Below are 13,290 nucleotides of genomic sequence, written 5' to 3'. Positions count from 1 at the left end.
GCAAAGCCCTAGGTTGGCATGTAGTACTTTTGAAGTGGCTGGGAAGATGTGCAATGGCAAAGGTCCTGTGTCTGGTGGACACAGGACCAGGATAAGGAAGGGTAGATGAGAGAATGGACGGGGGGGGGGGGGGGGGTGGTTGCTGGATCTGAGGGAGGATAGGGAGTGGAGTACAGGGGGTAGAGCCCTTGAGCTGCCTGCAGAGGTGGTGCATTGCTGAAGGTTTGCCTAGGGTGGTCGTTACCTTTGGGCCAGATCTGACTCCACTGTGCCAATCCAGCCAACTCTGAATTATACTATCACAGTCCAGGAGCCCCAGCGACCTCACCTGTTCTATAGCTACCCTGACAATTATGACCATGAATTCCAAGTTGCCTTAAACCTGCAAGTGAAAGAACTCCCAAAAGGCTGCTGTGTGAGCTTCTATGATATGTGCCCTACTAAACACACGCCTACCTCCACAGCCCCAGTAAACAGCAACCTGGATTTCTTGCACCTGTGCTGATTTGTGGATCTCAGACCCTAGACAGGTCTATCAAACTTATATGTGTGTGGTGGTTCCCTGCCAACAGATCTAGCCCCTTCCACACCCTTATTTAACTTGCTCCCCTCATTAACACATTACATCTGCAGCCCACTCCTTGAATTCTCACTCAGTACTGGCTAGATGAACTGAAGTGCTTTTCCTGGGCACCAGTGACAGTTATGCGACTACAGAATATTTTACCGAAGATTGCAAAAAGGCAGAAAAAGACCCGCATCAATACAGAACGGCAAATTAGTGAGACTCAAGCATAAATGCAGCCGATTTCCCAAAAGGATTTCATTTCTTTGGTGCAGGGTTGGACGCTTAACAAGGTCTCCAAACTTATTTTCCTAGGACTACTAGTACGTCCCCTTCTCTCTGCAGCTGCTGGCATTTTCCTACATCGACATAACTATACAATAGTACTTTTTACTTACTTAAAAATACAGGCTGAAACGACAAGCACAGCTAGGGGAATTCTCAATATAACATGCATGTGTATTTCTTTTATAATTCCTCACTGTACTGAAGTGCACTATTAGGAAAAAAATACAGAGAGACTTTTAATTTCACTTTGAGGTCTTAACTTCTTGTCTGATACAAAGCTGGCACAGATGTCCCATTGTCTCTTTCCTAAGCTTTCCTATCGGGAAGCCTTGCCAGTTTCAGGGCAAGTTCTACCGCTGTTTTCTGTGGGATACCAACGGAACACGGAGGTACATTACTATATGGACATCACTTTCTGCTTTTGGTCTATTGCACCCAAAGAATATTTCAGATTTCTGTGCTGGGGAGGCATGGAGAAACCTGTAATATGACACCCCCCCAGGGAAGCTGGCTCATCCAGAGCTTGAACTTTGCTGGCCTTTCCACAACAGATCTTGAGAGACAGGGAGCAAAAAAAATGGAATGTGCTGGAGAAGACATTAGTTATGGGTCTCAGGAAGGACAGGCATTTTCCAGTGTTTTTACAGCAGACTATCTGCAGCTGTGTGACTGAACTGTGCTCCAAAGCTGCAATTCTCTGTTCAGCTTTGTGGCATTAAAGAAGGCTGGAAACAGAGCATGGAAATCCTTGAAGAGCCTAACAGTGTTTTCATCCAGTCACACAAGCAGCAGCAAATAAAGTTTCATGCCAACTGCTCTCCAACTTAAAAGAAATCTACATTTATTGTAAATAATTCAAAGTCATGCAGGGTGCATAAAGTGCGGACAGGAAGCTAACTACCCATAATTTCCAGCAATGAAATCCAAGACCAGCTGAAGTGCTAGTACACTGCTTACTAAACCACTGGAAACCTGACCTTCTATATCTAAGAGACGTCAAAGAACATAGGGTACCTTAGGTGTGTTGACGTTCTCTTCCATAAATGGAGTCTCCACCTGGCAGCTGGATGACTGGAAGGAGAAAGCTTCCACCGCTGAGGTATGGGGAAGACCTGGAGACCTCATCAATCTCACCGCCTGGGACAGCAGATTCACCTGGGGAACCCCGGTGCTGGCCTAAAACATTCAAGAAGAGATATAAAGGCATGAGAAAAAAAAAAAAAAAGGAGTCCAAGAACAGATTCCTGGTCATGCTACTCATCCAACTCTACAACTGACCAACTTGCACATTTCCCCTCATCCTAATGCACAGTTTAGTAGCTTAAAACAAATATTCAAAGCCTGAAAGGGCTCCAGAAAATAAGAAACTTTCTTCCTATTTTACGCTAATTTCCTTTCATGTATTATGGGTGAAGGTGAATAAAATTCCTAATTACAGTGGTTCCTTTCTTTCAGCAGTACATAAACTTTATCCGGTTAAAATCTGGTTCTACCATGCAGAAACAGGGATGCAGAACTGGCCCTGTTTCCGGAGAAAATATGGATGTGGCGGACATAGAAACTGGACAAAAAAAATTCCAAAATGTGTATTAATTTCAGGACAAACAAAGGCACAGATAAATATGGTATAAAATTACAGCACTAACGACCCAAAACAAAACATTTCACAATCTCGCTGCTGCATGTGTGTTACCATGCCTAGATGCCCCTGGCCTGGTGCCTAGTATACCTCTTAAAGCAGTTGTATCATCGTTACAAAATGACACATGCCTCACCATGTCTGTCTTGCTTAATTCTGTATCCATTGATCTGTTCAAAAGGAACCATTTAATTTCCCCTCAGATGAACTGTTCCACAAGACACAGCTTGCTAGAAATCAGCTGAACCCGCCTACCTTCCACACAAAATTAAAGGCTGACCTGTGACATAATTACCCCCCATATTCTCTCCTTATTTGTAGTCTGTTGAGTTGAGAAAGGAGTCACACTCCTGCTTTGTTACTTCAGTTTCAGTGAGGTCAGGGTTGCAAGAGTTTTGGGTGTTCCAACTCACCCCCACCCAGTTAAATTTGAAGCCCCTAAACTATCCCTTTTCTAAGGCATCATGCTTCGAAATATTAAACTTTGGTGTCCATGTGTGTAATAAGTCATTTATCAGGGAAATATGCTATTTGAAATGTTTGCACTGAGTTCTTTCACTAAAGCCACACTTTGCTGGGCCCCCCACCACCACCAAAAGCTGCTGCCTTAGGCAACCACCTAGTCTTGCCTAATGGCTGAACAGGGCCTGAAATGTGGTGAAATTGATGGTCTTGCCCCTCCTTGAATGGGCAGTTCTTATACTATACTTGCAACTTAAGGGGAGGGGGGGTTACAATTTTCAAAAGCTGTTTACCCACACACACAAGGTGGGCAAGTTTCAGAAGCCTAGATAAAAGGTACATGTCTTGGTCAGAAATCCAGGACTGGCCCAAAATCTCTCCTGGAACTGGTTAATTTTGCAGCTCTGCATGTGAGAGTTTGGTATGTTATAAGGCAGGAGGCTGACTGCTTTTAGCCATCCAGGAAGTAAACTGAAGTCCTTTATAATATGCTGCACAACCTTGAGAATGTCAGACAAGCTCCACCTCTATTTTAGGTTCAGTCAGTCAGCTGAAATTCTAGATCAGTTACAGGCTATCTGTGACGTAATACGGCAGTCACATGACTGCTGAACAATTCACAACACTTGGAAAATATATCAGCCATTTTCTAAGAGGCCTGCTAACTTCATGGGTGCTAGTTGAAAGGTTATCTGTAAGGGGTTTTTGCTGTAGTTTCAGATCTGAGGGAAGGACCTGTGGGGTTGCAAACTTTACTGTGCAGCATCACCTTGGCATAATTCTTATGTTCAAAAATTCACCCCGATGAGTGCACTTTCACAGCTGACAGACAGATTTGTAGGGTGTTGGAGGAAGGCGGGGACTCTGATCCTTCTTCAGTGAGCAAAGAGAAGGGCAGGGAATAGGATGTTAAATAAAACATATGGAAAAACTAAAAAGCAGGCCCAGGAAGAATAAAATAAGTGAGAATATTGAATTTTGTTTAATACTCCAACTTGCTGTTTTCATCAGGTTGATCAAGTCCCTGCTGGCATGTCTATGTGGGGCAAGTTGCCTGCAGTGCCAGGGCCTCCTCCATTAATACAGCATCTGCCTAGCTTCCACTCATTAGCAGATTCAAAGTTTCAGCTGCCACTGGGCACGTGGATGGCTAGCTTACAATATTTCGGGTGCCTCCCGGTGGAAGTGGTAGAGACAAAAACAGTAACTGAATTCAAGAGAGCTTGGGACATATATATATAGGATCTCTAAGGAAGTGTTAGGGAGGGATGGGTAGACTGGCTAGGCCATATGGTCTTTATCTGCCTAAATTTATCTCTGTTTCTAAGTATACACTGCTGGCTGAATCAATTAGCTATGCTAAAGCTCTACACTGAAATGGGCAATAATGCCCACCTAATTTTGAAGACCTCTGCTTCTGAGCTGGGCTCCTAGACAGGAGCTGCTCCTCACCAGGTCCTATTAACACTGATTCACTGAAGAGGAACACACCAGGGGTCCAGAAGAAGCCAAGGCATCTTTTTAAACTCTGGCCACCATTCACTTTGGTTTTATGAGTTGCTCAAACAACAACAACAAAAAAAATCCCCCAACAACAAAAAAACAAAGAAAAAGCAACAACTTCAGTGGCTGCAAATCATATAGAATAAAGCAGCATACCTACTGTTAAGAGAGGGTATGACCATCTGACCCCAATATTCATTAAACTTCGCTGGCTCCCAGTAGATTATAGGTTCCTGCTTAATATCTTATGCCTATTTTCAAGATCTTGCAAATTGACCTCCCTCAATGCTCGACAAACAGAGTGAATGAAAGTTTTAGAGAATGCTTCATTCGTTGCAGCAGGCTTTGTAACAAGATCCAGGTCCTTCAGATACTAGGCTGGCTATGGAAGACTACTTTGCCCCAGTGGCATGATCTCCGTTCCTTTGGAATTACGGTTAGAGCCAAATTCTCTATAGCTATGAAAGTCAACATCAACAGAGCTGCACTTTGGGAGTGACCGGAATTAGTGTATGGTTATGATAATTGAGGGTCTGGGTACTCCAAGGGGATATTTTTAACAGCTTTTTTGCCTATTAACGATTTGTCAAATCACTGGCTTTTCAGGCAGCAAGGCTTTGAAGGACCTTTGCTTAATTTTACTCATTTCCTTAACAGTATTTTATATTTAGAAAAAAAAAAGATCAAAACATGTTTAAGAAATTCATTTTATAAGAAGATTAGTATTTTTAGGTTAGTGACATTTTATGTAAGGTTTGCGTAATTCCCAGAGATTGTTCTGGCTTCTTCATTTTTGTGACCTTCTTAGAACTGTGTGCAGTGATAGCAGGATACAAGTCAGAAATGTAGTGTCATTTTTTGTTTTGACTGTAACCTACTCTGGGCTATTGTTGATAGGGTGTGGATGTCACAATTTGCATTTATTTAAACTTGATTTTGTTCTGTGCCAGATACATTAAAGCTTGATGTCCTAATGTAACCTGCTCCTACCGCGTCATCTGTAACTGGAACTGCATTAATCCCTGTTATAAGCGGAGGTGCTTCAAAGTATCGGGTGTTTTTCAAAGGTATGGAGAGGGGGGAACCCCTACTGAATCAAGTAAACCAGCAAATGAATCCCTATTTCTAATCATTTCCAAAGTGGCCTTTTACAAAAGGGGGTTGGGGTTGTGGGTGGAGGAGATTCCGAACAGATCAATGTCAACTCAACTGTGCACCCTTTCTAAGTACTTAATGCACCCTTAACAATGGCATTTAAAACACACCCCAGCACAGTTAAAATGAGATGTTTTTGAAAACACTCCCATACTGGATCTTTCCATCACTTCTTTTGCTTTGTTTTGTGCTTCAGGCTTTCCATTTACATTCCCAGCATTGTAACTTCAGAATGCAGGCCTGATCTTGTGCAGACATCCATGCACCTGGCTCTTGCCTTCAGATATTATAATTACAATCACAGAAGTCTATCCTATACTGATCTAGGTTCAAAGTGCTTTAGGGCAGTGGTTCTGAAACTTGTCCTGGGGGGACCACCAGCTAGATAACTTTTCAGGATATCCCTAATGAATATTAATTAATATGGATGAAAGATTTGCATTTAATCAAGATGACAGGCATGCAAATCTGCCTCATGTATATTCATTACTATAAACGATTAACTACTTATTTATGATTTCAATTACTTTTTTTATTTGTTTGTATCACAATGCACATAAAATCCACTTTTACATTAATTTATATAGTTCCCATGCGTTCCATCCATACATATTCATACATTCCATTCACCATTCACTCTCTCTTCTCTGTTTCCTCCACTACACCCTTGGAGACTGCGATACACTAATACTAATTTCCCATTGAATACATTGTTGCTTTGCAATATATATTTTCTTCTTATTCTATTACAGTCCCTTCTTATCAAATATTTGTTGAGTTTTTGTATATCCACCCAGTCTGTATATGGGCCTTCTGTATTACCACCAAATAACCTGTTGCCCCAGTCTCCAAGGGTGTAGTGGAAGAAACAGAGGAGAGTGAATGGAATGTATGAATATGTATGGATGGAACGCATAGGAACTGTATAAATAATGTAAAAGTGGATTTTATGTGTATTGTGATACAAACAAATAAAAAAAGTAATTGAAATCATAAATAAGTAGTTACTTAATTGTTTATAGTATTTAATTAACGTAACTAAGAAAATAGGGAGAGATGGAGAAAGGGCGAAACCTCTAAGAAAGAAACTACACTGGCTACCACTCAACGAACGAATTGAGTTCAAGATCTGTACAACCGTCCACAAAATCATCCACGCAGATGCCCCACTCTATATGTTAAACCTAGTGGACCTACCGCCTAGAAACGCCAAAAAATCGGCCCGCAAATTCCTCAATCTGAACTTCCCCAGCTGCAAAGGAATTAAATACAAACAGGCATACGCTACTACTTTTGCGTATAAAAGCACACAGATCTGGGACGCATTACCCATGGCCCTGAAGAATATGGACAATCTAACCAGCTTTCACAAAGCTTTGAAGACACATCTCTTCAACAAAGCCTACTAAATACATCCTAATAAACCATTCTCAAATTACTCAGGTGCGTCAAAACACCTTTCACAATACCTTACCTAGCACCTTACACCTAGACCATACACCTTCAACCGATTATTGAATGTATTTAGATTTGTAAGCTCTCCTGAGCAGGGACCATCCTGATTTGTTAATTTGTTAATTTGTCCAGCGCTGCGTAACCCTAATAGCGCTCTAGAAATGTTAAGTAGTAGTAGTAGTATTTAAGAAAATGTAATGACTGCATCATAACAACACTCTGTAAGCCACATTGAGCCTGCAAAAAGGTGGGATAATGTGGGGTACAAATGCAATAATAATAATAATAATAATTGTAGGGACATGTATATTCATTAGAGATATCCTGAAAACCCAATTGGCTAGTTGTTCCCCAGGGCAGATTTGAAAACCACTGCTTTAGGGGGCTAAAATTGAATTTAATGTTTAAAAACACCTTATTTTAAGTTTTCAACACCTGAAGGGCAACCAGGTCCCTCTAGGTCAAGCAGGTGGAGGAGGAGTAATTAAAGCTTGAGATTTGCTTGGGACTCCAACCTCTATGCCACACTACCTTCGAGTAGAAAGTTACCACCTCACCAAAAAAAAAAAAAAAAAAAAAGTTAGCCCACAGCACAGAACAAATCCCCCTGTAGCCTTTCTGAAGTTCTGGAGTCACTGTATCCCCACAGGCATCAGCACAACATTCCTATTAAGCTAAAACAAATTACACCAGTTGTCTAACAAAGACTTTCCAGAAAGACCTCCTGGTCAAAAAGGTTATCTTTATGCTTTCAAAATTGCACCTTAAGTAGAGGAGTGTGGTAGCCGTGTTAGTCCACTCTTAAGGTTATCAATAGAAATCAAACAAAATAAAACATGGAAAAGAAAATAAGATGATTTCCGATCTGAGGAAGAAGGGCAACCTTCGAAAGCTAATCAAGAAATGTATTAAGTTATGTCCAATAAAAAAGGTATCATCTTATTTTCTTTTCCATGTTTTATTTTGTTTGATTTCTATTGATAAAATTGCACCTAAAACCATTCTCCCACCTTTTCTTCTGAAAAGATCAGGTACAATATCATTCTTACATTGGTTAAAAAAAAATGTTACCACAGCATGTACAGAAGCCATGACCTCTGCAGTGCATGGTAGAGAGCAGCACTCCTCCTGCCTGGAAAGGAACAGTGTACGCTTCCTGCTTTTTGCATGCGTTAAGCAGCTCTCCTTCTCTGCAGACAGGAGGTATCCAGCCATGACTGGAAGCATGGCACAATTTCTCCCTCCAACTATGCATGTATGCATGTTATCTGAGCCTTTCTTGCATCATACAACTCTGATACTAGCATAACAGGAAATCCTTTCAATCTGGATGTTTTCTAGGAGATCCAGGAACATCTCCAATGGGTAGAGGTTGAACCCTGCTACTTGATATATACCACTTCTGAAATCCTGGCACATGGAGAAAGATATTTAAAGTCCCCATGTTGCCTTCCATCCCCCTCCCCCCACCCACCAACTTGAAATACTGCTTCTCAAAGTACAAGGGCTGAGCTTTCTACTAACAAAATAATCCGAGCATATCTTTTGAGACTTGAAACCAATTACTCAGTTAACAAGGCACAACAATGCTGTCAGCACAGAGGGGAAGACGATAAATGGAGCACGCACTGGTCACAGAGGCTGGGCCAGGTGGCGAATCCCACTGACCTTGTAGGTTTACACAGAACCAAGAACATGTTGTTTTAGACTAAAAGGCAACTAGGATTTTTTTTTTTTTTAAAGGGGGGGAAGGTAGAGACTGGAGAAACCCAGATATAACCAATAAAGGAGTAAGACGGTGAATCAGCTGGGCTAATAAGGTATTACCTTGGCAACTGTCTGTTCTGCGATGGTGCTGGGTCGCCGCTGACGGGCATCAAGCCGAGGCTCAACTGGGAAACTGCTCCGGTGGGATTTCAAGCGTTCCACGAGCAAATAGTAAATAGCAGCAAAATGGTTATAACTCTTGCCCTGCAGGGACTGTGGAGAGAGTGAAAAGCAAAGAGGCTTTAGTGAAAAGAAAGTATAGCTCAATGCAATAGTTACCGTCACTTTCCAGCAGATACCACCATACTTTTTATCCATATACTAATATGGATACTTCTATACCACGATTACAAAAAAAAAAACCTAGCTCATCATGGACTCACAATAAATTTCTGAGCTGTCCCAATTCTGAAAAGTATCCAACCTAGTAAGAGATTAATCAAGTCTTAACATCTCAAGACTAGAAACGTTTTTAACCAACAGTGAAACATCTTGTTAATAGACATTTAACATGTATTTATATTTGGACTTCTCTGCTGCTTTTTTAAAGAAATTCACCCAAGGTGGTGTACAGCAAGAATAATCCGGAGATAAGCAATAGACCACAGGTTTTCAACCCAGTCCTCAGGGCACACCCAGCCAAGTCAATGAATTCAATGGGGATATCCTGAAAACTCTGATTGCCTCTGTGCCCCAAGGAATGGGTTAAAAACCCCTGCAATAGACAATTACAGCAGAAAAAAAAATATTCAAATAGTATATATGATGGCATTAAATATAGACATAACAGAGATACACAAGCAGCACTACCAGTACTGCACAGACATCGTTAAGGAGCAAAAGTACTTTCCAGAAGTAAAAGGTTCGCTTTCATTATATCAGATCAGGACATTGCTGGTGATATCAATTTGCTTTGCTCGCACACTTGTCTTAACAAATGATGCTATCAGCCAGGGATGGTCCACAGAAGTACAGGAGCTATTTCATTAATTATGATGTTATTGAATTGTGTTCGGGGGTCAGATTGGTGACTTAGCACCGGAGGTGAGTCTGACCCCTTCAGGTCAACTAGGGCTGGTGACAGTAGAGGAGGAAGCAGTCCCACCCAACACCACTCAGGGTGCACCAGGTTCTCAAGAGAGTCTATAGCTTCTCTGTTACAGGATGCCATGGTGAAGTTTAACCAAAACAATTAGTGAGGTGGGGCAAGAATTGTAACAAATGGAGGGTAAGTCCTGGGTAACTGTGGATGAAGGTTAATGGTGCTACAATCCCAAGAGATATGTTTCAACTTATCTGGAAACAAAGGAGAAGGGGGGCAAAGACTGCTGTGGCAAAACAGCCTATGCCTTCCCCCCTCCCAAAAAGTAAACCTATATAGCAGAAAACATCAGTCAAAATGGAACTCCCAATATAGCCCTTTACTTCTCTCTACAAGCCTGTAGTACGTACTGTGAGCTGTACAATTAAGGCAAGAATACATTTTCAAACTGAACCATTTCAAGCATGTTTCAAAAGAAGCTTCTGCTACACGAACCATCTCAGTCATCATGTATGGAGATTTAACTACTGTCTACAGCAGAGAACTTACACCATAAAGCTGAAAATGAGATTACCATAAAAAAGAAAAAAAAACACTATGCAAGAAAACCAGATATTGCATTACAACAGAAAAAAAAAATAAGAACTTTGTTACTAATGGAAGTAATTGTTCCACGTGATTATTCTGTACTGCGTGTGGAGAAAGATCCTCAAGTACCAGCCGTTGGAAATGAAGTCAAAGAATCTTTATTGAAAGCACCAGCATTATAGACCTGACAAGGGCCGTGTTTAGGTGGGCACAGCCACCTGCAATCAGGGGTTGCAAATTAAACTCAATATGTACAAAACAAGGAAGATCTGGTGCATAAAGATAACCAGTAAACACTGGGCTGGACTGTGAACTTGATTCACAGTGATACAAATGGAAATGGGACTTGATATACCGCCTTTCTGAGGTTTTTGCAACTAATTTCAAAGCGGTTTACATATATTCAGGTACTTATTTTGTACCTGGGGCAATGGAGGGTTAAGTGACTTGCCCAGAGTCACAAGGAGCTGCAGTGGGAATCAAACTCAGTTCCCCAGGATCAAAGATCCACTGCACTAACCACTAGGCTACTCCTCCACTCATAAGCACTAGAAACGCCATCATGAAAGCAGTGCCCACTGAAACACAGCCTGTGTCGGGTTTGTAATGCTGGTGTTTTCAATAAAGATCCTTTGACGTCATTTCCAAAGGCTGATTATCATTTACGTCACCCTCTACTTCTCTTTGGACTACTGGCGTACGGACGTAGACATCTTTTTTCCTGGGTTTTTTTTTTTCTGATACTGATAAGATGTGGTCCCAACGTACAGAAACAATCCCAGCTGTATTGGGTGTGAGTAGCCTCATCAAAAAGTGAGTTTCCAAGTGCACCTTGGTACGTTACCTGTGCATATTACACCTATTGAACTTCAGGAGGAGGTTTTCTTAAGCACAATGCAAATGTTGAAACAATTAATATCAGCAAATTGGAGAGAGAGAGCCTGACATTCCATGACATAGGGATGATGTTAATTCCTGTCATGAAATACACAAAGTCTTTCACTCTTCTAAATGAGTAACATTTGGCTGAACGCCAGGTTGCCCACCCAAAAGTTAGACAGCCACAAATTTACAAATAAATAAATAAAAGAGGTGACTAAAGTTAACCCCATAAATTCCTTTGAATATTGACTGCTCAACACTTCTGGGGGGGAGGAGGGAGAAGGGGCAATAATGCATTCTCCACAGAAACAAAAGAAATGAGCTCCCAAAACAATTTACAATAATCATGTCTTTCATACCAAACTTCTGAGCTAAGGGAGCTATTACGACATGGAAGCACTGAGCTAGTCCCAGTTTTGAATGAAGACAGCCAGAGTCCTGCTTTTCTCAGACACATCAGAGAAATCGGAAGGACGTCTCCCTGAATGCAACAAGACAAAATAGGGACTGGCTCAGCCTGTCCCCCAGAAATGGAACTATATAGACACTGTGCTGTGTGGCCAACATAGTGGAACCTTATCACGGACATGAGAAATACAGGGTTCATGAACAGTCGAGAGCACACGCTTAGGCTCAGAGGAGACTGGGCATTTCCCTTTGCTCATAACAAGGAAAAACACTACCTTTCTTTCTCCTTCCCAAACTGGACCTTTTTAACTGAAGCCTGAGCAATGATGCAACTTTGGAAAGGAACAGTGTTACCTCTCACCTAAGGAAAAGGAGATATTTAAAACAAAATTCTACTGCAAACTGCAGAGTGAACTGAAGAGACAGACAAACCCTTTATAAGCCAAAAAATGGGTTGAAAACAAGATGATCCCAACTGCAGCTGTGCCTGAGTCAGCAACTCCTGCCTCAGCCTGCTTCTGAGTCAGCACAATGTGGCTCTTCTCCAGCTCCCAACACACCAGCTCTGGAACTAAAGCTGTACCTCTCTCCACGAGAAATCCAGCTTCCTAGCATGTCTCAAGGGGCCAGAAAATGCATCACACCATTCTTGCAACCCCCAGCTCCAGCGGGGGTGTTGTGTAGAAAGGTCAGCTAGTGTCACTGAAGCTGCAGTTTGACTATTGCCGCCACACTGGCTAAAAATAAAATGACAGCTCGGAAGGAAGTGCTCTTCCCCAGGTTCTATTCATGGATATCTATTTTGGGGGGAGGTGGGAGGAATACACGTCGCAGAACTGTTGATTTTTACTATTACAAGTGGCTCTGTCACGGGAACATTCTGTCCAAGGGATCAGGTTCCATGAGGTGAGGCAGGCCCCTTTTATGCTCAGAGTAAGCTGCACAGTGGGAATGTGAAGAAGTGAGAAATCACTTAGTAAAAAATTAACCCCCTTCAGCAAGCCTGCCAACTTGAGAAAGAAAAGAGAGAGAGACAGATCTTCGCACTTTGCTGGTTTAAAATCATTAATTTTCCCACATGCATAGCACGTGGCAGATAATTCACAAGTTGAGATTTTAGATGTTTTGGGGCCAAAGAGTTTCACATAATGATGCGCCTGCCAGGGTCTCAATTACAAGGACATTTCCCTTTATCTTGATTCATGAACCTCGTTGTGTCTCAATATGAAGGCGGGGCAGAATGGTTGGAGGAGTTTGGAGCTGTGTGTTAGATGGAGAGATATATGAACCTTACCTTTGGTTGTATGGAGTTTGACACTTACCTGAACTTCTCCTCCCCGGTATATTGCCAGAGGCATTAGGGAAGGATATAAATGTGCCCATCCCCAGGGTTAATTTAGGAAACTAATTTTCTCCTGGGATAAACTGAAGCCATTCCAGTTTATTCTCGGGACTATCAGTTGGACACAGTTCAACAGAAATACTAAGCAGCCAGTTTTCCCACCTCTGCAGATAGGTGCAACGTGCAGGTATTTT

At 41.8% G+C, this 13,290-nt stretch overlaps 1 protein-coding gene across 1 annotated transcript in view; it reads right to left on the bottom strand.

The window, feature by feature from the left end:
• The window catches only part of SIK2 (salt inducible kinase 2), a 115,493-nt gene that overhangs the window by 21,474 nt on the left and 80,729 nt on the right, over window positions 1-13,290 (bottom strand). The window contains exons 8-9 of the mRNA XM_030220744.1: window positions 8,895-9,047; window positions 1,868-2,029 (exon numbers count right to left, since the gene is read on the bottom strand). Coding sequence (XP_030076604.1) covers window positions 1,868-2,029; window positions 8,895-9,047 — 315 coding nt within the window. The remainder of the gene's footprint in view (window positions 1-1,867; window positions 2,030-8,894; window positions 9,048-13,290) is intronic.

Source organism: Microcaecilia unicolor, chromosome 12 (assembly GCF_901765095.1).
Source record: "Microcaecilia unicolor chromosome 12, aMicUni1.1, whole genome shotgun sequence".
NCBI lineage: Eukaryota > Metazoa > Chordata > Amphibia > Gymnophiona > Siphonopidae > Microcaecilia > Microcaecilia unicolor.
The sequence above is the reverse complement of the archived record's forward strand: the minus strand, read 5'-3'. Positions and strand labels throughout refer to the sequence as shown.